This window comes from Chiloscyllium punctatum, chromosome 4 (assembly GCF_047496795.1).
Source record: "Chiloscyllium punctatum isolate Juve2018m chromosome 4, sChiPun1.3, whole genome shotgun sequence".
In the NCBI taxonomy this organism is placed as follows: Eukaryota; Metazoa; Chordata; class Chondrichthyes; order Orectolobiformes; family Hemiscylliidae; genus Chiloscyllium; species Chiloscyllium punctatum.
Window position 1 is genome coordinate 67,339,293 of NC_092742.1, and position 25,484 is coordinate 67,364,776.

A 25,484-nucleotide genomic window follows, 5' to 3' on the forward strand; every position below is an offset into this window, starting at 1 on the left:
GGACTGTAAGATTAAGCACTTTGTTCTTGTAAAACCAGTGTTTTCATACATTAGCGTGATTTCATGAAGAGGCACGAAATCATTGCAAAAAACATGCCTCTATCTGTTTTTCATCTTTCTTCTACATAACTTCAAAGTCAATCCCAGTTAAATATAATTGCTATGCCATTATTAAACCAAGACATCTAAATTAAATTGTTAACATACATTTCAGTGCACTGCATTCATTTGAACTCTTGCAACCAGTCAATATTTGGATATGTGAATAACTTGCATATATATTTGTTCTGCTTTTATCAGAAGACAAATTTTGATGACCACAATAACTGTTATAGAATGTGTGCAACAAAACACCATTTTTAAATTCCTATTACATTTTCAAAACTGTTGTCACCTAGTAAAAAACAGATGAGCATCAGCAAGATACTGGACTTGAGTTGTTAATAGATGTCTCGTTTAGACATGCTCCATTCAGTGATACAACTTGTACCTACAAAAAGTTTCACTGAATTGATGGAAGCAGAGAATTGGTGCATGGATCAAGAACCTCTGGCATAGCTCAGCACTCCCAGGAATATAAGCTGAGAACTTGCTGGTTTCATCGTGCCAGTTTCTTTCTAATTAATTAATTAGAATTAACTAATTTATTAATGTTCAGTTTTGATGATTCTTAAGAAATGTCAGATTTTTAAACTTGTTATAGCCCTCTGAAAACTGAATATAAAACACGTTCTGTTATGGTCGTTTATATACTTTGGTTTACAACGGCAATTTAAAAAGTCTGATTGATTTTCCTGCTTTCACTGCTGAGGCTTTAAAATTACTGTTTACTTGTCCCAGAATAGGTACTTTATTTATTTGCAACTTTGTACTATCAAGTTCTGCTTTGATTGAGGTGTTCACTTGTACATTAAGTTACTTCACTGGAGTTTGACTATCACTGTGTTCACGTTCTGCACGTAGCACTGTCATTAAATCAACAAGCAGTTGGCTAAGAGCCAGACCTCACCGGAAGCAGCTATCCTGCTCCCAAACATTTCAGTTTATGATTATGTTACAAAATATATGAGAAGTTACATCTATTGATAATTATTTTCCAACATTATAACTAAATTGGCAATGCTTTTAAATATCTTCATTCTTTGTTCAGTTTACTAGTTGTTGGAGTTTTATCAGATCTATAACTAAGAAACTCTCAGCTATTCATAGGCACAAAAAGATCCCTTTATCTAGTGCTGATTGCATCTCATTCTTGAGTTGGTGATGTTTATTACTTCTAGGAAGTTTGGTTTCTCTGGTCGAGTGGGGTTTGTGGTAAAAAGCTGCTGTGCTTGTTTATAGATTTCACTCTTGATTTATCTTGGTTTATGAATCTCATGTTTTGTGAGAGGACGTAATGGTTAAACTCCAATTTACAATATCTATGTCTGTCACCCAATTTTAGTTTTTCTTGGTCTTTTGTTGCTAATGTCTGTACTTTTGTCTTAATATCCTATTTAAAGGTGTTGACTTCTTCCTGAGGTACAATCTCATTTCTGAGATGCAGGTTCACAGGTATGTTCTAGTACCTCGCTCAAGTCAATCATCAATGCAATTTGACATTAAGTATTGATAGGTTATTCAATTAATGAAGGCAGTACAATAAAACTCTATTTTATTCTAACTTGACATCCACATGCATCTTTGAATAGATTAGATTACTTGCAGTGTGGAAACAGGCCCTTCGGCCCAACCAGTCCACACCGACCCTCCGAAGAGTAACCCACCCAGACCCATTTCCCTCCTAACACTAACACTAGTGGGCAATTTAGCATGGGAGGAGAAAGTGAGGACTGCAGATGCTGGAGATCAGAGCTGAAAATGTGTTGCTGGAAAAGCACAGCAGGTCAGGCAGCATCCAAGGAGCAGGAGAATCGATGTTTCGGACATGAGCCCTTCTTCAGGATGCTGCCTGACCTGCTGCGCTTTTCCAGCAAAACATTTTCAGGGCAATTTATCATGGCCAATTCACCTGACCTGCACATCTTTGGATTGTGGGAGGAAACCGGAGCTCCCGGAGGAAACCCACGACACGGAGAATGTGCAAACTCCACACAGACAGTCGCCCAAGGCTGGAATCGAACCTGGGACCTTGGTGCTGTGAGGCAGCAGTGCTAACCACTGAGCCACTGTTATTGCATGTGGGATCATTGGTTGATGTACCACTTCTTAACCTAGGCTGTAGAAGCAATTGATACTACCCTAGTTCAAAGAATCGGAGTATGGTTACAGCAAGAAGAAGGTCATTTGGTCTGTAGAGTCTCTACTCGCTCTACGAAGGATCAAGTTACCTATTCACTGGTTCCTTTTTAGATAATGATCCAATCCTCTTTTTAATGTCTCAGTTGAACTTCCACCACAGTCTCAAGTTGTGCATTCCAGACTAACCAGTTGCAGTATGAAGAAGATTTTCGTCATGTCAGTATTGCTTATTTTGCCAAATACTTTAAATCTTTTGTCCTCTTCTCAATCTTTCCACTAATGGAAGTAGTTTTCCCAAAATACTATGTCCAGACTTCTCATGATTTGAGTACCTCTGTCAACTGTCTCTTAACCTTCTGTTTTCTGTGGAAAGCAGTTCCATTTCTTCATCTTTTCTGTGTAACTGATATTATTCAACCTTGGAGTCATTCCTGTGATTTCCTTTTCTGCACATTCTTTATTGCCTTCACATTTTTTTCTAAAGTGTGGGGATCACAACTGGACACAGTGCATCAGTTGAGATGAAACCAGTATTTCATACAAGTTTTAATATCACTTTCTTGCTTCTCGCAATGCCCCTCTATTTATGAACCATTCCATCAATCTGACCTGTTACCTTCAATAGTTTATGCATATGAATACCTAGGACATCTGTTCCTGCACCTCATTTACAAATACAAGCAAGTTTTCCTTAATTAATTGAATTTGTCCCTTTTGACTATTCATTTTGTTCCAAATGATCTTTCTAGAAACTTCTTCAGTACCAAGGTTGAACTTTCTGGCCACCGGTTGCTGGGCTTATTTTTGCAATTCTTTACTCTCAGTTTTCTGCCTCAGAGCACTGGAAGCTCCGGCTTTGGATATGTTTAAAGTAGAGATTGTAATCAGAAATCTACCAATGGTGTAAAGGATTTTGGGGTAAAAGGCATTAAAGTTTTTAATCAGCTATGATCAGATTAAACAGTGCAGACTTGATGGACTGAATGGCTTATTCCTGTTCCTATGTTCCTCTTGCAACACCCCGAGTCTAAGGGAGACTGGAAAATTATGGCCACTGCCTCTGCAATTTCCATGCTCATTTCTCTCAGTATTCTTGAATGTGTCCCTTTGGTCTTGCTGTCTTAGCAAACTGAAGTGCAGAGAGTCTACACATTACTTCCTTATCGAGTTGAGACTAGCCGACTCAGCACAAATCTGGACTACTCCTGTGATTTGTTTTAAAATTATAAAGGTTTACTTTTACATTCTATTTACCTATTCAGAAATAAATGATAGCTGGGAGCCAGAAGCTGTGAGAGATCAGTCACATTAGCTGCTGTGAATGGAAAAAAAAGTATGTATTTAGTTTATTAAGATATTGGCAGCATGTGTTCTTCCCCACTCTTTCAAAAAGGAAGTGCAAATCCAAAAATGCACAGCATCTTCTCTGGCATTTCATTTTAAAAAAAAAGGTGTAATGATATAAGTTAAATGCTGTTGAGCTTTTAAACCACTGCAAAATACAACAATATATGCATAAGTAACCACGAGAGTGAAATCACTTTTGCATTTCAGCATTCCTTGACTAACTAATTTTCCAAATCAATGGTAAATTGAATAGTTACAACAGTTGGTTTGCATTGTTTAAATTGTGCTTTAGATATGGCCTTGAACTTGCTGAAAATAAGCAGCTCTAATAGAAAAACACAGAAGCATAGGAGATAGGAGCAGGAGGAGGCTATTCAGCCCTTTGAGCCTGCTCCGCCATTCATCATGATCATGGCCGATTCTCCAACTCACAAGCCTAATCTTACTTTCTCCTCAGAACCTTTGATCCCATTCGCCCCAAGTGTTCTATCGAATCATGCCTTGAATACAGTTAATGTTTTAAAAAGTGATAATAGAAGAGAGGCTGAGGGATGGTGATTTTGGCAGGTTGATGAAAAGTGAATAGTGGCAGTTAAGCCCAACCAAATCCTTAGATGGAGACCTTGTAAAGAATAAGGGGCCCTATTTGCTTGTGACCTGAATACCCATGGAGAGGCCTTAATCAGTACAGTGTACCTCTTCCATAAAATGGAATGTGGCATACATACCTGTCTAGGCCCACAAATTTTATGCAAACAAGCAATCTTGGCTGATGTTAATTATATAAATTGCTAAAACCTACCAACGGCAAAAAAATGGACTAGCATCAGCCATTTAATAGAGATAATTAGCATTGATTGTTTAAAAATGCTGCAGAACCAGTGGCATAATAAAATTTAACATTTTATTTACAAGTTTAATCAAGAAGTTCAAAGTAACTTAAAGCACAATTTTAAACTTATTTAAATGGATTTGCTGTTCCATCAAATTAATCGTCGGTCTTAGTTTTGGTGCTAAAATTGATCTGTGGTAGTGGTTTTTGTTTATTTTAAATTCCAATGTGGTGGCTTTGATAGAATGCAATTGAATTCTTCTTTTATATTTCTTTGTTTTAGTTCATGCTTGGAATATGGAAGTCACTGGCAAGTGCAGCTATTAATACTCACTCCTATTAACAAATGCTTGTTACAAATGCTTGAGTTGCTTGTCATGCCATTTCAGAGTGCAGTTATGAATCACATTGGTGGGGGAAAAGGAAGTCACACTTCAGTCAGAATGGATAAGGTAATTAGTAAACCAGTTGGGCTATCACAACAATTCACCTCAACTGTTGTTTCTGTTTTCTTTCCAGATTACTTTTTAAATTCAAATTCTCAAAACTGCCTTAGTAAGATTTGACTTTGAATTTTGATTAGTAGCCTCAGCCGCAAGAGTACTAGTCCAGTAATGTGTAGGTAATCATATTACAGTGACTACATAGAGTGTATTGCATAGTGTTTGACATTCTGACAGTATTATCCGAATATGATGCAGGTACTCTTGTTGTTGGCATATTTCTTTTCTTGTTCGGTGGTTCAATTTTTTTCTTGAATAGCATCAATATCAGTCTGTATAAATTGACTTTTTAAATCTCAAAAATCCCTCCAAAAGCAGGGGTTAATTTATATGTTGATTAACAAAAATGAACCAATAGTGTGAGTGGTCATCAGCTTTGATGTTTGTCACACGGGGTCAGTTCTATGTGGGTGTGAAAATTTAAACGACTACTAATATGAATTTAGTATGTTGCGGCTGAAAAATTAGAGTAGGGGTTTGACTGATGATGAGTAGATGTGAAAACATTGTTTATGGGGCAAAAAATCTTGGGTCAATTTCTATGCTGTGATCTATTTTATTTATGCCACCAAACAAGCCCAGTAAAGTCTGTATGTTATGGATTTAGTCCCTCAGCTGTGCTGCCTGCTTTTGCAAAGCCAAACTGAAGTATAAGTTATTGGAATGAAATCAATAGTTTTGCAACTGCTGTGGTTTTCAGTTCATGATTGTGAGCACGTACTGCACTGTACACTTAAGGCATGAAGTATTTGCAGATCACAGAGCATTAACACTGACCTCATTCCATTCAGCTTACTTGCCAATGGAAACTGTTCTTTGTCATTGACAGAAGATAAGATTGGAACATTTTGAGTTTTGAAGAAAATACTCTACTAATTTTTGTGCAGATGCTAATTACATGCAGGATTTGTGATCAAAATATAAAATATGGAGTTGATCCATGTACTAGGTGGAACCATATATGAAGCAGGCTATTCATATAGTGCAGTGCCAACAAAAAAAATCAGTCTTGCAGCCAAGTTTTTTTTCACATATCTTTCATAAAGCTTAAATAAGGCAGCATTAAATAAGTATAATGACTGATTTTGCTGTAGTTTTCTACTTGCTTTCTAAGACTTTTAAAATACAATTTGAATGTAAATTTCTCCTGTTAAAAACTGATGATAGACACCAAAGATTTAACCATAGATTAAGTAAAAATATTAAAAGCTGTACAACATTAGAATCTTTTAAAACTTTTTTTTACTGAATGTAGTATATGCAAAATCTATTATTGATGGGGTTTGCAATCTTAGTTGAAATTAGAAAATTATAGCTATTACTGGTGACATTTGCCCTCTTGTTCCCTATTCATTAAATCATTAATAACATTTGAATTATCTGGATTCAATGAGGGGAACTTTAAGATTAAAGCTTTTCTGTTAATTGTGATTGCATTTCATGACTCCATTTTCATACAATTCAGTTATATTGTTTCACTCGCTGAAACACAAGACTGATGAAATCGCCTTCTGTGACTGTACAGTGTTTTTTTTTCTGCAATGTAGAAACATCCACTCCACCCTTGTTGAATCCACCTTATTTTTTATCCTGGGGATACACACTGTGCTTAGACTGCAGGTGTATGAACAATTCCAGACTTGCGCTTAATACTAGAATGTGCATTAGAATGGGTTGAGTTGAATATAAAACCTGGCATTTCACAAATTACACTTAGAACTCAAAATGTTCGACATTCTAACTAAAACACACTTTTATTGCATGTAACTTTTTATTACATAATTCATACTAGGACCTGTGGTCAGAATTTTAAACCATTGGAGATTGGAGCTGGGAAGCTGTTCAATTTGATGAGTGCAATAGGGTGCTCTGCTCATCACCTTCCTGCTCCCACTGGCATTTCCCAGTTGCAGGTCAGGTAGAGTGCAGTCTGCCTACCTTTACGTGAATTGAACATGTTCAGTGACCATTAATGGTATTTTACCAGTGGCGGTTGGGCCCTGTGACATTTAAGGAGGCCAATCTAGCAGCCTCGGTGCAGGCATGTGGAGGGTGGAGAGAATTAGTTCCTTCTGATTGGAACCTTATGGTTCACAGAGAGTTTCTCCAGTAGCAGCAATGGTATCTCTTGTTGAAAGATCTCCTGCACTTGAAATCAACCCAACTAATTTCCATATTTCTAGGATCAGCCTGATTGGTCCCAGCATGACTTGAACCCATTTTCTGTATCAGTAGTGGCTGATTTGGGGACTTCTGTACTTCTAACTATGGGCACTACTCCCAGTGACGCTGTTGTGGTTGGAAAGTTGCTATCCCTATAAAAGATTGACATCTTTCTTGGATATAGAACATCAGCATTTCCAGAGCTCAGGCATAGGCTTCTCTAATTCTTTGATCAAAGCCTTCGTGTAAAATGCAAATTCCAGCATTTCTGTTGTTAGTTGTATTTATTCCATCACATTTATGTGCTGAATCCTAAATTATTTTAAATTATTCTTGCATGCATTTTTGATATAAAGGCTCTAACACCTGCCTGGAATTAAGTCACAACTGGGTAAAACGTGACCTGTGGAATCAGAATTTCAAGTTAGCTCTATTCGTGACTTGTACTATCTTACCCTAATTTGAAAACTATTGGGTTGCAACCCCACAAACCCATCCTGTGATGTTGGGGTTGTCATTACTGAACAACCTCGGTTATCCCAGCATCAATTATCCAAACTTCGGATTATCCGAACAAGATCTCAAGATCCTGTAAAAACGTTATCAGTTATCTGACCAATCGGTTATCCGAACAAAATATTCCCTGCCCGTCTTATTCAGACAATCAAAGTTGTTCTGTATATGAACTAGGCAAAGTCTGAATTTCATCGCCAAGTCTATTTTTGTCATCATGTGAAAGATTATAGAAGCCGATGGGAATGCCATTAGGTAAATTTAATTTGCAATTGGGGAAACCTGCTGAAGATTCAGGAACCTTTTGACAAGTATGCTTTTTTTAAAAAAAGTCTTGCTAATGCCTCCCGTATCTACTCATATCTTTCCCCTCTCCATGACTCCTATGCATCCTCCATACTCTCTCTTTCAATGTTTAGTACATTTAGAAATAGGCTGTATAACTGTGACAAGTTTTTGAAATGCTCCTAAAATTGTTAAACCAAGCAAACAAGCATTGATAAGCTGTATTACAAATATCTTCTGATCTTATAATATCATAAAATTATCAAATCAACCACAGCTTATCAATGAATCAAACTTATTTATCATTAACCCTTTTTCAAAGCAATTGTGCTTATTGCATCAGTTTCAGGAGCATTTCAACACTTGTCAGCCTTGCAAATAGCTCAGTGATTCTGCAAAATAATACTAGGAGAGTGGGAATGGAGAATCCATAGAGTGGACATATGTGCAGTGGATAAGGCCTGGAAGGGAAATGAGGCAATGAAAAAGAAAAGGAAAGAAAAAATCTGGCTGGAGGAAGCATGGGACATGAAAGATATATGAAGGACATGGAAGGGTCAGGGAAATATGAGGGGCGAGGAATATGAAACCTAACAACCCCGTGCAGGATTGGAGCAATGCCATAGCACACTGAGAAGGACCTTCAGATTTAGCTTGCCGTCATGCCTGTTTTGCCACCACATGCCTGCTTCCTGGTGTGACATTACTACCACCTGACCCTGGCTCCCGAAGGCTTAAAAACTTGAGGGAGTTTCTTGACTTTTGGAAATCATAAACACAATGTTGGAAAATGTCTCAGCTTGTGTTTCCTCAAAAGGAAACACTAAAGGAAAAATCTGATCTGGACAGTTCAAAAGAGAATTGATTAGATGAATTTCTGTGAAGCATTTTATATAATCTAAAACTTTTATTCCAAAGCGGGCAAGATCTTTAACTAAAAATCTAAAGAACTGCAGAGGTTGGAAATCCGAACCAGAGATTGCTGGAAAAACTTGGGTCTGGCAGCATCTGTGGAGAGAAATCAGAGTTGACATTTCGGGTCCAGTGACCCTTCGTCAGTCCTTTAACTATATTATTACAGCAAACATTTTATTAATCAGCATCTAGGGGACTAGAAGTGTACCAATTGATCAAATATTCTGACTGATCAAGAGGCCGATATAATCAATGTAAGAAACATATGCTAAGTAATAGAAACATTATGCAGGGCGTACACAAATCATGGTTATATTTTATTTACAGCATAAATCACTCAAATAATAATGTATTCTTGCCTTTAAGAAAACATGACAGCAGAGAGCCTTCTTATCCGCACTTTTTATTGACTATTTGGACATCACTGTAGATCACAATAATACAGCAAACATTTGGTATTTCAAGTATATAATTTTTGCCGATACATCGAGAGTGCCCGTTCATAATGTGCTAGTTAAAACAAAGTTTTGATAATCAAACAACGAGTTTATAGGCATTGAACGTATTGGACCAGTAGTGATTATTATTAGGGTATGACCATCTGAGCCTTTCAACCAAAGACAGTTGTTCAATGACATGTCATTTCCCAGTAATCAATTCTCTCTGGTACCATTAGTAGGGCATTAAATAATTCTCATTTTCAATGAACACAGTCAAGTGAAACTTCATATTTGCAGTAAACTAGCTATGGCCAAGATTTTCCACTTTGCAGTCTCTGTGAGCAGGTGGGTGCCATCAGTGGTGACTGACACTCCATCCCCAACAATCAAGAAGCCTGCTGAATTGAGGTCCAACCATCTTGTTAAGGTTTTGATGGCCAAAATCTTTTTAAGAGCTCATCAGCAAGCTTCTCAGCAAATTGCAGGCCTTGATATTGAAATCCTGTCTTGCCAGAAATTGTCTGCCACTCCGAGGCAAGCAGTTTTGGGTCTTGGATATCATTGCTGAAGACCTTGTCTTCAGGGGATCCAATGGCGAGAAGGTAAACCTTTTTCAGGACTTTCTGGGTGGGGACCATGGGGAGAGTGGGGTTTGAGGCAATCCTACCCCCAGTTGGCTCTTCTTGGCATTTCTCCAAGAGCAAAGAATTTAGGAATGTTGAACTCATTGGTACCTACTCAGGCCTATCTGTGATCGGCATATTCGCTCACAGCAGATGGAAGTGAAGATGCAGTCACTGCTGGGGCCAAATGCACCTAGTCTTCTACACCGATTCTCTTAACAGCATGGTTCTTCAATGAGTCTCAAAGGTGTCTATGGCACTTCTGATGTAACATCTCCAGTCGTCATGATCTATGGTCTGTGTTTCTTGCTGGCAGTAGTCAACATGATATGCTTCTTCAGGAGTCCTTGAAACAGTTGCAAGAGGCCCTACTGTTCCACTGTTCAACCAGTGACCAGCTCGCCATGCAGTATGATCTTGGGCAGGTGACTGTTGTTCACCTTGTCAGTGTAACTAGCAGAAACAGTTGTAGCTATTAATTTTAGTTTATCCTTAATTTCTGGATCTAGCCTCCATCTACTTTCTTATATTGCACCATTGGACTATGATCACCTACTGAGCTCTGCTGACTTTGTGTCCTTTTATATGATTTCAGCCAATAGTTTTAGTTTCTGACCTCAGTTTCACTCCTGATTGCCATGGAAACTGGGCTGGCTAATTTCTCTTTACAATTGGAATTTGTCTCACAACACAAGCTGTGAAACTACAGATTTGAACATAGCACTTTACTCTTTGGTTTTGTATGCTTGCCTGAGAAGTGTGTCTAATTCCCCTCCACCCCATACCCAAACCCCTCAATAACTGTTCCCTAATCATGTCCTATTTCACAATGTTTATCAATCACTTAAATGATGTGAATAAAAAGCTACATATTTTTGTTAATGAGGCCAAGATGCATGGTATGGTAAGCAGTTTTAACAGAAGCATAAAATTGGAGATATTTGTAGACTTGTCCTCTTGTGTGGTTCCCCCTTTCCCATTATTTAATTTACAACCCTCTCCAGCCCAAGTTACAAGATTTGTCAAGGTATTAGTCCCTGCATAGTTGATGTTAAGCTAATTCCAACGGAACAACTCCCTCTTTCTTCAGCACTGGTATCCATGCCCCATGAAGCAAAACCAATTCTTCCCACACCAACCTTTGAGTGTGATTTCAACTTCCTTTCCCTCTTTTTTTTTTGCTCTGTTTCCCTCATTGTTTACTGAAAATGTTCTTCATTACCATACAAATGAAGAGTTTCTACCTTGTGGTGAATTCAACCAGAGATCCTTTTAAGTTTTGCACCAACACATGCTCACTTATCCATTTTCCATTTCCACTCTTCACAGCATCTTATGCCTTTACTCAAAGGACTGCATCTAGATCTTTAACATACCAGGACCACAAAACGGCAATTGTAAAATCACTCCTTTTATATTTTCTGCACTTTAAAACTTCAATTTTTTTTCAAAAGATATTTAGAAAAATGGCCATGCAACAAAACCTAATAGCACAGTTATATAAGGTACATAACCAAGACCACAGCTCTGGTGCCAGTCTTACAGAAGGCTACTAATGGCAAGGAAATATCACTAAAAACACACATGACACAAGTGGATTATGGGTTGGATTGAAGAAAAAAAGCATGCCTTTCTTCATTATCTCTACTTAAAGACAAAGCTAACAGAACAATGAGTTGTCTTTAAAAAGAAGAGGGTTTACATACAGTAAGTACCATTTCCATGAGGGAAAGAGAGGGCATCCAAAACCAACACCTGGTTTACTGTCTAGACTGTACCCATTCTATGATTATAACCTGCATTGTTGCTGGATAATCAAAATCTAATAAGTAAGGAAAATTGCTTACAAGTAAACTTTTTCTATTTTACTTCTTCAGGCAATGGTAGCCTGCTACCCAGGGAATGGAACAGGGTATGTCCGGCACGTTGACAATCCAACTGGTGATGGTCGTTGTGTGACATGTATTTATTACTTGAATAAAAACTGGGATGCAAAGGTATGAGATATTCCTTTCTTTCTCAAGTTATTGTTCAGCTCCGCTTTCTAGCAGTATGGTTATACAGGTTACATTTGTGCTTTTATTATTTCAGACAATACTTCTTAAAACAAATTGACTTTAATAATATTTTATTATTTAAATGTAAATGTTTCTATTCTGTTGGTTGTTTGTTTTGTAATATAGTTGTTGATGAAGTTATTTATACTTTCAAGAACATTTGGAAGTATTAGATACATGTACTTTTAATTTCCGTCATCCATTAAGTAATGATGGTAACATAGTTTTCAGCTTTAATGCAGGCCACCAATGATCCATGTGATGAGCAGGGGATGAGCGCATTAAAAATTTGGAGCTTATTCAAGGTAAAAGCTCCTGTGTGTCCTAGCTAGGTATGTACCTGTCAGACAGAGAGGAAGATATAGAACGCATGAGCTGTAATTTACTAAGGGAGTGAAATCCCTGGTCAAGAAGAAGAAGAAGGCTTATGTTAGGACAAAATGTGAAAACTCAGGGCGCTTGAGGATTACAAGGAAGTCAGGAAAGACCAAAAAAGAGAGCTCAGAAGAGCCAGGAGGAGACATGAGAAGTTGTTGGCAGATAGGATCAGGGTGAACCCTAAGGCTTTCCATAGTTATGTCAGGAATAAAAGAATGATGAAAGTTAAATTAGGGCCAATCAGGGATAATAGTGGAAAGTTGTGTGTGGAGTCAGAGGAGATAGGGGAAGCACTAAATAAATATTTTTCGACAGTGTTCACTATAGAAAATGAAAACGTTGGCGAGGAAGATACAGAGATACTTGCATCTAGACTAGAAGTGATTGAGGTTCACAAGGCACAGGTATTAGAAATACTGCAGAGTGTGAAAGTAGACAAGTCCCCTGGGCCAGATGGGATCTATCCTAGGATTCTCTAGGAAGCAAGGGAAGAGATTGCCGAGCCTTTGGCATTGATCTTCAAATCATCATTGTCTACAGGAATAGTGCCTGAGGACTGGAGGATAGCAAATGTGGTTCCCTTGTTCAAAAAGGGTAGTAGAGACAACCCTGATAATTACAGACCAGTGAGTCTCACTTCAGTTGTTGGTAAAGGTTATTAGAGATAGGATTTATAGCCATCTAGAAAAGAATAATCTGATCAGGGACAGTCAGCACGGTTTTGTGAAGGGTAGGTCGTGCCTAACAAGTCTTATTGACTTTTTTGACAAAGTGACCAAACAGGTAGATGAGAGTAAACCGGTTGTGGTGTATATGGATTTCAGCAAGGCGTTTGATAAGGTTCCCCATAGTAGGCTATTATACAAAATGCGGAGGAATGGGATTGTGAGAGACATAGCAGTTTGGATCAGTAAATGGCTCGCTGAAAGAAAACAGAGGGTTGTAGTTGATGGAACATGTTCATCTTGGTGTTCAATTACTAGCAGCGTACAGCAAGGTTGGTGTTGGGTCCACTGCTGTTCGTCATTTTTATAATTGACCTGGATGAGGGCTTAGAAGGGTGGGTTAGTAAATTTGCGAACGACACTAAGGTCGGTGGAGTTGTGGATGATGATGAAGGATGTAATAGGTTGCAGAGAGACATAGATAGGATGCAGAGCTGGGCTGAGAGGTGGCAAATGGAGTTTAATGTGGACAAGTGTGAGGTGATACACTTTGGACGGAGTAAGTGGAATGCAAAGTACTGGGCTAATGAGAAGATTCTTGGGAGTGCAGATGAGCAGAGAGATCTCGTTGTCCATGTACACAGATCCCTGAAAGTTGCCATCCAGATTGACAGGGTTGTTAAGAAGGCATACAGTGTTTTGGTCTTTATTAGTAGAGGGATTGAGTTTGGTACGGCCACACTTGGAGTATTATGTACAGTTCTGGTCACCGCATTATAAGAAGGATGTGGAAGCTTTGGAAAGGGTGCAGAGGAGATTTACTAGGATGTTGCCTGGTATGGAAGGAATGTCTTACGAAGAAAGGCTGAGGGCCTTGAGGCTGTTCTCGTTAGAGAGAAGAAGGTTGAGAGGTGACTTAATAGAGACATACAAGATAATCAGAGGGTTAGATAGGGTGGATAGGGAGAGCCTTTTTCCAAGTATGGGAATGGCAAACACAAGGGGACACAACTTTAAAGTGAGGGGAGATAGGTATAAGACAGATGTCAGAGGTAGTTTCTTTACTCAGAGTAGTAGGGGTATGAAATGCTTTGCCTTCAACGGTAGTAGATTTGCCAAGTTTAAGTGCATTTAAGTCGTCATTGGACTGGCATATGGACGTACATGGAATAGTGTAGGTGGGATGGGCTTCAGATTAGTATGACAGGGCGGCGCAACATCGAAGGCCGAAGGGCCTGTACTGCGCTTTAATGTTCTATGTTCTATCTGGATTAAAATCTGTTTGTTCTGACACTGTGTTGAAATTTGATTTTCATTGTGCAGTAGAAATCAGGAAAGAGATTAAGTTGGAGATTGCTATTGATGCTTTGTCCTTGCAAATTTCATAGTGGTCACCACACTTAATGATGGTGAAAGTTCAGGAACAGATTGTCTGTTGTCCATGTGATAATCATGTGTATATAACAAAAGAAAGAAAGATAAAATGTGTTGAAACTCAATGCCATTTTGTTCAGTTAGCACATCAGTTTCATGAAATAACACTTTGTGAGCCTTCCAATTGTTGGCTGCCCATTTCTCACTTGCTAAATTGATGATCGACAATTGTAAATTTGCCATTGCAAATATTTTCAAGTTTCAGTCAATGATCAAACAGATTTTTAAATGGACGGCCAACATTCTTGCCCATAAAAGGCAGGAAATTGTGTTCAATATATAATTTAGAATTGCCTTTTGTAAGATCCTGACTGTACCTTTCAAGCTGAAATGTACAAAGCATTTTGTGTATCTTTACTGCCAGTTCTATTTCTCCAGGTATTGAATACTGTTGGAGACCTCCCCTAAAATTGTAATTTTGTGTTTCCTAAATTTTTGTGAGCAAGGAAGACCAGTATTGCAACAATATTCCCCAATTGGCTGCTTGCTATCTGCTGCCCAGAATCTTTTATTGAACTCACCCCACTATACCAGATATGTCTTGCTAACAGGCTGCATTCTGTATCCTGATGATTTTGCTCATTGAACTGACAAGTTGAAGTGATGTGCTCATTTAGCACCTGCAGCACATCAACAAATATTTACAATCCTGAAATTACATGTGGATTGGGCTATCGAATATTGTGTTGGCCAAATACATGGGCACATTGCCAACATCACACTATTCCTGAAAGCCTCCCCATTTAATTTGGATGTCAAGAAAAGATCAGGCTGTTTTAAAAATGAAACCATATTGGCAATGGTTATGCAATCAGGCTCTGTCTGATTTGGAGATCTGCCATCACTTGCTATGGCTGGTTACTCCTGTTAGAAGAAGTTTTGCAATGTCCTTATTTTTTGCTTTGATCCTTGCCTTAATATGTTCAATACTAACTATGTTGTACTTTCTATTTAAAAGCGCTCGTCATTACTTTAGTTAACTTTCATCCGTTGAAAACTATTACAGCAAAGCTTATAATGTTAGTGACATACCTGATTTGTCTTTCTAGAGCTAATATTTCTTAGCCATTCTGTCAAAACTTATTTTTTATAGGTTGATGGTGGTATTCTCCGAATATTTCCAGAAGGAAAATCGTATGTAGTTGATGTTGAGCCAATGTTTGATAGATTATTGTTGTTCTGGTCTGATCGAAGAAATCCACATGAAGTACAACCAGCATATTCTGTCAGGTATGTCCTTGTTGGAGTCTCTTAGAAATAAGTATAAGACATCACCACCTTTACAAATACACTAAGGGATGGCAATAAATGGCCCATTGACAGTGCCTGCATCTGTGAACAAATAGATGGAGGAAAAAAACCGTACCAAGCTTCCTAATGTGAAATGTTGGGCTGTTCCACTTTTGTGTTAGTTGTAAAACTTGAAGTCATTTTGTCATATAAATTTATTACAGCTTTGCCATAAACTAACAATGTAGAGATTCCTGAATGTCAGCTTTAACCAATAGCTGAATGAAATTTTCTAAACTATACATTTTGATAAATTATAAACGAAAATAATGCAAAGAAAAGAAAATTATGACCCTCCCATTAGTTGGATTTTGAAAATTTGCCTGCACAGTTGTACCAAAAATATTTGTCAAGGAGTTTATGCTTCTTTTGATCTTGGTTAAATGTGATGACCATTCATCATTCCAGTAATTAACACCAGTGACATGGAAATACAGACTTGTGGAAGCCAAATTCCTCTCTCGAGATTCTGCAAAAGTTGGGAATCAAGCCAAAATGAACCAAGCCAAATGTTATTATTAAGATTTACATTTTGAAAGAACTTTGACATGCCAGTGTTACTGTTTATGAAAGACTTCCAACCCTTGATGTTGACAAAATTTAAGATTCCACATCCAAGTAAATGTACTTATCCTAAATATCATTGAGATAATGATATGACTCAAAAGAAATGGGTAATCCAAAATGGAGGATGGGAAAAAATTGTGGCTGTAAGAGCTGCTCCTTTTTTGGGTTATTTTAGGTGTTGGACATGATTTACTCGAATTCGAGGAGCAGAAATTACTGTTTTTATAAGCTTTTGGCTTGTTTTGGAACTTTGGGGAAAAAAGATCAAACAATGGCACTTTTAAAAGGAGGAATACAGACAAAAGGCAGCGACTACATGGTCAGTGAGGGGGAGAGAAAGAAACATTCACTCCTGATTGACACAGCAGTGGATCTGCAGTTACTGCTTTTATTGTTTGAGTTCATGTATCTGTGGATATTGGGGTGCATCTAGGAAAAATTAACAAAAAGCAAAATTCTCCGTGTGGGAAATCATGTCTCATGAACTTGATTGAATTATTTTGAAGAAATAGCAAAGAGGATTGATGAGGACAGAATGGTAGTGTGATCTGTCTTTACTTCAGTAAGGTGTTCAACAATGTTCCTCATGGGAGACTGGTTAGCAAGGTTAGATCTCATGGAATACATGGAAAACTAGTCATTTGGATACAGAACTGGCTCGAAGGTAGAAGACAGAAGGTGGTGGTGGAGGGTTGCTTTTCAGACTGGAGGTCTGTGACCAGTGGTATGCCACAAGGAATGGTGCTTGGTCCACTGCTTTTTGTCATTTATATAAATGATTTGGATGTGAACGTAGGAGGTATAGTTGGTAAGTTTGCAGAGGACACCAAAATTGGAGGTGTAGTAGACAGCGAAGAGGGTTACCTCGGAATAAAAAGGGATCTTGATCAGATGGGCCAATGGGCGGAGGAGTGGCAGATGGAGTTTAAATTAGATAAATACGAGGTGCTGCATTTTGGAAAAGCAAATCAGAGCAGGACCTATGAACTGAATGGCAAAGTCCTGGGATGTGATGCTGAACAAAGAGACCTTGGAGTGCAGGTTCATATTTCTTGGATGTAGAGTCGCAGATAGATAGGATCGTGAAATAGGCATTTAATATGCTTTCCTTTATTGGTCATAGCATTGAATATAGGAGTTGGGAGAACATGTTGCGGCTGTACAGGAAAATTGGTTAGGCCACTTTTGGAATATTGCATGCAATTCTGGTCGTCTTCTTATTGGAAGGATGTTGTGAAACTTGAAAGGATTCAGAAAGATTTACAAGGGTGTTGCCAGCGTTGGAGGATTTGAGTTATAGGGAGAGACTGAATAGGCTTGGACTGTTTTCCCTGGAGCATCGGAGGCTGTGGGGTGACTTTATAGAGGTTTTTAAAATCATGACGGGCATGGATAAGATAAATAGACAAGGTCTTTTCCTTGGAGTGAGGGAGTCCAGACTTAGTGGGCATAGGGTTAAGGTGAGAGGAGAAAGATGTAAAAGGGACCTAAGGGGCAACTTTTTCACACAGAGGTGGTGTGTGTATGGAATGAGCTGCCAGAGGAAGTGGTGGAGGCTGATACAATTGCAACATTTAAGAGGCATCTGGATGGGTATATGAATAGGAAGGATTTAGAGGGATATGGGCCAGGTGCTAGCAAATGGACTAGATTAGGATATCTGGTCGGCATGGATGAGTTGGATCTAAGGGTCTGTTTTCGTGCTGTACATCTCTGTGACTCTAAGTTATGCGATAGATAGTAATGTCGCTCAAAAAAGTTAGATAAGCTACCATGCCATCTAGACATAGTCTAAATCAGACAAGTGATCCCACTGGTAACTAATGAGAAAAGGACTCTCGTATCAAGATTTGTATTCTTTTATTTCAAGATGGGATGTGGGCATCTCTAGCTAGGCCAGTATTTATTGCTTTTCCCAAATTGCCTTGAGAAGATGGTAATGCACCAATTGTTGAGCCACTGCAGTCCTTGGAACATAGGAAGATAACCATTCAGCTCCTTGAGCTTTTTCCATCTTTCAGTGAGATCATGACTGATCTATGGCCTAATGCCATTTAGCTGCTTTTGGCCCACCTTAAAATCTTTGCTTAACAAAAATTTATCTGTCTCGGATTTAAAATTAACAACTGATCCAGCGTCCACTGCCATTTATGGAAGAAAGTTCCAAACATCAACCACCCTTTGTGTGTAAAAGTGCTTCCCAATATTTCTACTGAATGGTTTTGCACAAATTTTCAGATTATGTCCCCTTTTCGTCGAAGCCCCAACCAATGAAATTAGTTTATCTTTATCTACCCTGTCTTTTCCTGATAATGTCTTGAAGACTTCAATCAGATCACCCCTTAATCTTCTAAATTCTGGGGGAAAAAACAGCCTAATTTGCATAATCTGTCCTTATGTTTAACCCCTGAAGTCCAAGGTATCGATCTTGTAAATTTACTTTGTACTCCTTCCAAGCCAATACATCCTAGGTCTACTCACATTACTCTTAAGTAGGGCTAACCTAGACATTTGTGTAACTGTTGCATAACTTTTGCAACAAAAACAGAAGTTCCTGGAAAATCTCAGCAGATTTGGCAGCATCTGTGAAGAGAAATCAGAGTTAACGTTTCAGGTCCGGTGACTCTTCATCAGAACCTCTGCATCCTTTTACTCCAGTCCTCTAGATATGAAGGCCAGCATTCCTTGAGCTTTGTTGATTATCTTCTGCACCTGTTCCTGATATTTTAAAGATCAACGTCTCTTTGGGCATCCATTGTATTTAACTTCATGCCATCTAGGAAGTAATCCAATCTGTCGTTTTTTTGGTCCAAAATAGCTAACCTCGTAATTGCTTACATTGAACTCCATTGCCACAGCTTTACTCATTCACTTAATTTATCACTATGTTCAAAATATTCAGTTACCTCATCCTTTATTATAGACTCCAAAAATTTCCTCATCACATGTTACGCTAACTGGCTTGTAATTCCCTAGTTTTCCACTTTTGCTTTTCTTAAAAAGCAGAGTGACATGCAATTTTCCAATCCGAAGCGAGCTCTCAAAGATCTTAGTCGATCATGTGTTCCCCTACTTCCTTTAACACACTTAAATGGAAATCACCGAGTCTTGGAGCTTTCCTCAATACCAACATTTTACTTGCATTAACTTTATTTATTCCCTGTCCCTGATCCACTGTTCATTTCCCTGGGATTTCTGGCAAGCTAGCTTCCTTTTCTCTTTTCTCCTGTTCTGTATTGAAGCAAAGTAAATGTGCATATGTGCTATTAAGACAAGAGTTTAAGGATTTTAAGACCATGGCAGTGAAGGAACAGCAGTGCAGTTCAAGGCAAGATGGTGTGAGGCTTGGAGGGGAAATTGAAGGTGGTTGTGTCCTATGTATTTTCTACCCTTATCCATCTAGATGGTAGAGGCCACATGTTTGAATGACGCTGTTGATGAATACTGGGTATGTTACTGCAGTATATTTTTTTAGAAGGTACACACTGCTTCCAGTGTGTTAGTGGTGAAGGAGATGAATGTTGCAGGTGTTAGATGGTGTGCAATTCAAGCATGATGTTTTGTCCTGTATGGTGTTGTAGCTTTTTGAGTTTTCTTGGAGCTATGTCCAACCAGGTTCTAAAGGGTATTGCATCAGAGTCTTGACTTGTCCCTTATGGGAAAACATTAGAAAGGCAGGATTTGAGTGACTTGCCACAGAATTCCTTGCCTCTGACTTATTGTAGTTGTAGTTTTTATGACTAGTCCAATTCAGTTTCTGGTTAATGGAAAATTTGATGACGTTGATAACGAGGGATTCAGCAATGGTAATGCCATTGAATGTCAAGGGGAAGGAGTAAGATGGCTAGGTGTTCCAGCTGACGCTGAAAAATCTGAGGTTTAGTTGCAGATATTCAGCAATTGAAGGGATGATTCATATTTATATAACAACTTTACCATATCCCAAAGTACTAGATAACAGAAAAATTTATTTTAAGTTAAGCAAATGCAATGGCTACTTTGCACAAAGCAAGAAATCTCACTGATTGAGGAAGGAATTTGTATAGACTGCTGAGAGCCCCTTATCCTGGAATAGTCGAATCCTATACATTGACAGTAATGGCTTCAACTTTTCTTTGTATCAATAATTGGCTTAGGATGAGTACTACACCTGAGGGACATAGACCAATCAAATAGCTGGCAGCTCTCTAGTTCAAGTAGCAGCAACAATGGGCGGCTTCTGCTTGGATTGCATTCAGTCCCCAATGGAGATTTTTTACCAGAATCAGAAGTGAGTGGTGGCATTGGCTGTTGAGGGTAGCGCAGCCTGGCAAAGTTTAATGAGGTTGAGGGTGTGTGGATGGACAAGCTGAGAAGGATTGTGCTCGAAGGATCTCTGGGAACTTTGGCCTCTAGCAGCTCGAGGAGAGCTTCCAAACTTTTCACTTGGAATCAAATTGGATCTTTCATTGGAAGTATTATGATGAACTGAGAAGAGGTCTGCAGGTAATTAGCCAATTAAGGATGTCATTTGGCCCAAAAGCAGGCAGACTGCTCAACACCTCCCACGCCATTAAAATTGTAGTGGTGTGGGCAGATTGGCATCAGGAATGGCACCTGCAGAATTACAACCAATTTAATTGTCCCAACGGCTTTTCAACCCATTCTCAGGACAGCACCCCTTCTAGCTCCAAACAAGTAGCTCAGTACATAGAACTTCTACCAACAATTCCTAAATGCAGACAAGTATGAAGGCAATGAATAATCCAAATCCAGGCATTCTCTTTACAAAGGTATCTGGCTGCCTTTGTAGTCCTATAAAATACAAACTACCCTGTGAATGAAAAATCATTTCAAGCAACTTTCACACCTTGAGATGTTTGCTAGAGTTCTGTGGCATACATTTACAAACATAGCACTGTAAACATAATCAGAAAACTATGGCTGCCTTTGTCAAACTCCAAAGAAGCCTGATATATAAAGACCCCACCCCCAACAAATGTCTTTGTTTTCAGGAATTAATGTGAAACTGTTACTGGCGAGAAATGAATACATTTGTATCATTTAATGATGTTTGTCCACTGACAATGAAATAACAGGATTAAAACAGGAAAATAAAATAAAATTCACAGTTGATGTCCCCTCCATCCCACCATATATGCATTGGAGACAAGGTTTCCCAATATGCAAATTTTAACATATTTATTGTTTTGAAGTTTTGTTATGATTTGCTTCACTACTGCTTAACAATTGGTAAACAATAGCATTTGGTAATTGCAAACTTGGTTTTTAATTAAAAGACTGGCAAGACAGAAAGCCCAGCAGCTGTTAAGTAGCAAACTACCTGTTGATTCATTACTTATATCAAGTTGGACTTTTAGACTTCAAAATAATTTTATAAATTATTGAGGGCATAAAAGGAATCTAATGAAAGTACTCAAGATATTTGAAGAGAAATTTGTGATTTTGGTTCCTGCTGAAAGCTGTCATGTTTGGTCCTGAAATTGACCTAATCTACATTTGAGATAATTTACTCTCCAAAGGTAACCTAAGCTTTGAGCAGGTGAGGATAGCTGTTTCACACTGCTACTGTGTAGAGGCAATGTTAGTGTTATTCGCCACCAACAGTATATTGCCATCGAGCCAAAAGCACATGCATAAATGGGTAACACAATATATGAATTTCATTGTCCATGTGATGCAATATGTGTAGGCTCTACATCCCAAAGACTGGCAATTCATATCAAGTAAACCTGTTCACAACAAGCAAGTTAGCAATTGTATCTAACCAGCATATGCTTGCAAAATTCAAAATGCAGTGTCCAGTAGTAGATGTGAAACTACAATTGGCCTACATTTGCCAAATACAACTAAGTGTGTGAAGAATTATGCAGGCAATGAATTTAGGGTTACATGTTAGTAGGAAGAATTGTAAAGGCAGAAAGAACATGTACATGCACAGTGATTGTTTCAACTCAACAAAATAGATGACAGCTATTCTGTGGTTTGTTTTTCATGGCAATATTTTAAGAAATCAGTGTTAACCTTCCAGGTTTAAAATCTAACAAAGCTTAGTCGTTAACTGGAATTAATTTTGCATTCTCCTTGGCAATGTCCCTGCCAGTCAGCGTTCATTTGCCAACCAAATAACAATTTCCTCTCATATTGTATAAATGTTGTTTTTGCTTTGGCATTTCTTGAAAATTGTCCTAATGAGTGCAAGATGAAAAGCTTTGAAAAAATGTGCCTCTTTCAGCAAAGCTAATATTTTTGTGTTCCAGATATGCTATCACGGTATGGTACTTTGATGCAGAGGAGAGAGCTGAAGCCAGAACTAGGTACCGTAATCGCACAGGTAAAATGAATTTTGATTAACCTTTTTCTAAAGAAGTTATGTATAATTAGTTCATACTATTTAGTAACTTCCTTTCTTGTTCTTCAGCTTCTGGAGAAGCAACAAGCTTTACATCATGACTGTAAGAGCGGTGAAACTTGACCGATGAGCTAAGCCTTTGAACAGTGGTAATTCACATGACCTTTACATCAACTCCAAAGACAAGTGTCCTTCCACAATAATTTTATTAAATGCCATGCTTATGAATAATAGTTGTATGTTGACTCCCGCTCTTATCTATAATAGAGATGGTACTGGCTGCTGTTTAACCTATCTTTCAATGAAAACGGTTTTTAGCAGAATTAATCTGTAATCCAATATTGCACAAAATAAAATTCAATGTTAATGTAATTATGCATAAAAATATAGCAAGCGTGACATGGTGTTAAATATTACGACCATTTTACATAATTAGGTCTAATATTGCACTTTATATAGATTATTTCCAGATTGCAAAGGCGCTGATTAATACATTTTAATGGCTATATTTTTCCTTTTGTATTTAAAAGTAGTTGAATGATTTTGTTTGTGGCATTTTTTCATCTTCCACCATTGATGGTATTTGACCATCACCTACTGATTGTAATTAAGAATGTTTGTTCAATTTTTGTGTAACGTAAATAAACCTGATAACCATACAGCTTTATTTAACTTTATTCTATTTATATGGAAGCTAAATATATCGTACAAAACAAAAGCATTTCTCCTAATGTTACGATGAATCTTTATCGCACTTCACTGTGATTAAACTTATTAAGTCTTTTACTTTTTTTCTCCAATGATTTACAGTTTACTCTTGTTTGTGAGCGCATTGTGCATTACTGTATCAAACTTGTGTTAACTATGTCTGAAGAAAGAACATAGCATTACAAGTGAAATATTTTCTGTTGTTGCCTTTTAATAGGGAAGTATAGTTCCATGGGAATTCCTGACGTAACTTGAACATGTGAACAACAAAATTACTGAATTTGCAACTGGATGCCATCGTGTATGCTGGTCAACAATTTGGCAATTCAGTAGTGGCAATAAACAAGTTGTACTGGAAGGTTTCTTTGAAAACTATATTGCCAGATAATAAAATGGTCCCTCCTATAAGGACACAGATATGGTTTTATACAAATATGGTTGATGTGTATTTTTTGTTTCCTCTCCTCTTACTGCAACATTATTACATGACTATGGTTCTGGTTCCATGTAGCTATTCTTTAAATCATTAGGCTTGTTTTCAGTTATCCTGTATTGCTTCATGTTAGAAAAAATATAGATCTTGCCTTTGCTTATAAAATCTGCTTGTTAACATATTTAGCACTGTTAATTTTTAACAGTTGACCAAGAATTTCTTAATTCATAACTGTCTGTGACGTCATGTGGCTGGGAGTTACATAAATCAGCACATATGCAGATGCCCGTTGGCATAAAATTTACATTGTAACAGGCAGTTTTGCCGAAGTAGTCTTTGCTAGTGTTTATACTTGAACATTGAAAAAGGTGTGCTTTATCTACCCAAAATGTACTATATACAATTATTGATGTTTTTCAAAGTATTCACTGGCCAAAAGTGAGAAATATTAAGGAATGTCAGAGGCTGATCACTAGGCCAGGACTGTTTATTTTTTAAAGAATATACCTTTTCACTATATAAATCAGAGAGTGTTAAACATTTCATTGGAAAAGTAAAGATTTTAAAATATATGTTAGGCATTATTTTTTGATATGGAATGTTAATGGTCACAAGGTATCAAAAACACAAGATATGGAATGGAGTGTTTATCCTTTAGAACTGGTGTTCTTATTCCACAGTAGTGTTTAAAACTTATTCATCTGCATAGTTTCGGACAAAAAGGAATGCCTTTTGTCCTCAATTATTTCTGAAACAATCTTCATTACTGAACACCGACACATAGAAATTAAAGCTGAACGTACTTACAGAAGATCCGAAGTTCTAACACTAGGTTGTTTTACAAGTACAATGATCCCTAACCAAAGACTTGAGTAACAGACCACTTGTTTGCACAGTGAATTGCTGATGAAACTTGTGTGGTTATTATATTGGTCATTGCACTGACTGTGGCAGAGGGTGCCCGTGTCACTTGGTGAAGTCGTCAGATAGACCGTGGAAAGCCGGACAAATGTGAGGTAATGCATTTGGAAGGTCAAGTACAAGTGGAAATTATACAGCGAATGCCAGATCCCTTTGGAGTATTGGCTATGCAGAGGGATCTGTATGTGTAGGTCCATAGATCACTGAAGATAGCAGCGCAGATTGATAAGATAATAAAAATGCTTATAGCGTGCTTGCCTTCATTGAAAGGGGCATTGAGTATAAGGAAAGACAAGTTATGCTGCAGCATTATAGAACTTTAGTTAGGCCATACTTGGACTATTGCATATAGTCTGGTCACCACACTACCAGAAGAATGTGGATGTTTTGGAGAAAAGGTTAACCAGATGTTGTCTGCTATGGGGGATTTTATCTGCAAAAAAAGATTGGATAGGCTGAGTTTGTTTTCACGGCAAAACCAGAGTTGAGGGATGACCTAACAGAAGTTTATAAGATTGTGAATGACATAGATAGAGTGGAAACTATGAGGTGTTTTCCGCAGTGTGGAAGGGTCAGTTAGTAGGAGACACAGGCTCAAGGTGTGAGGGGGTTGTTTAAAAGAGATTGCAAGGTGAGGGTGGTGAGTTCCTGATATTGCCAAAGGAAGTGGTGAAAAGAGACACAATAGCAGCATTCAAGAAGTGCCTGGATAAATACATAAATAGGCAGGGAATAGAGGGATATAGATTGTGGGAATGAAGATCGTTTTTGTCTGAAAGGGCAAAATGTGGTTGCGCAAGCTTGGAGGGCTGAGGGG

At 38.0% G+C, this 25,484-nt stretch overlaps 1 protein-coding gene across 7 annotated transcripts in view; it reads left to right on the forward strand.

Annotated features, from left to right (window-relative positions):
* Positions 1-23,746, forward strand: part of egln3 (egl-9 family hypoxia-inducible factor 3) — a 44,019-nt gene extending 20,273 nt beyond the window's left edge. For 2 of the 7 annotated variants that reach the window (XM_072568945.1, XM_072568949.1), the window contains exons 2-6: positions 11,740-11,859; positions 12,144-12,224; positions 15,490-15,626; positions 22,514-22,587; positions 22,675-23,746. In XM_072568945.1, the coding sequence (XP_072425046.1) occupies positions 11,740-11,859; positions 12,144-12,224; positions 15,490-15,626; positions 22,514-22,587; positions 22,675-22,706 (444 nt within the window). In that variant the 3' untranslated portion in view covers positions 22,707-23,746. Of the gene's footprint in view, positions 1-4,809; positions 4,873-11,739; positions 11,860-12,143; positions 12,225-15,489; positions 15,627-22,513; positions 22,588-22,674 lie in introns of all 7 variants that reach the window. The other 5 variants (XM_072568947.1, XM_072568951.1, XM_072568946.1 and 2 more) reach the window with 4 other exon arrangements.
* The last annotated feature ends 1,738 nt before the right edge of the window (positions 23,747-25,484 follow it).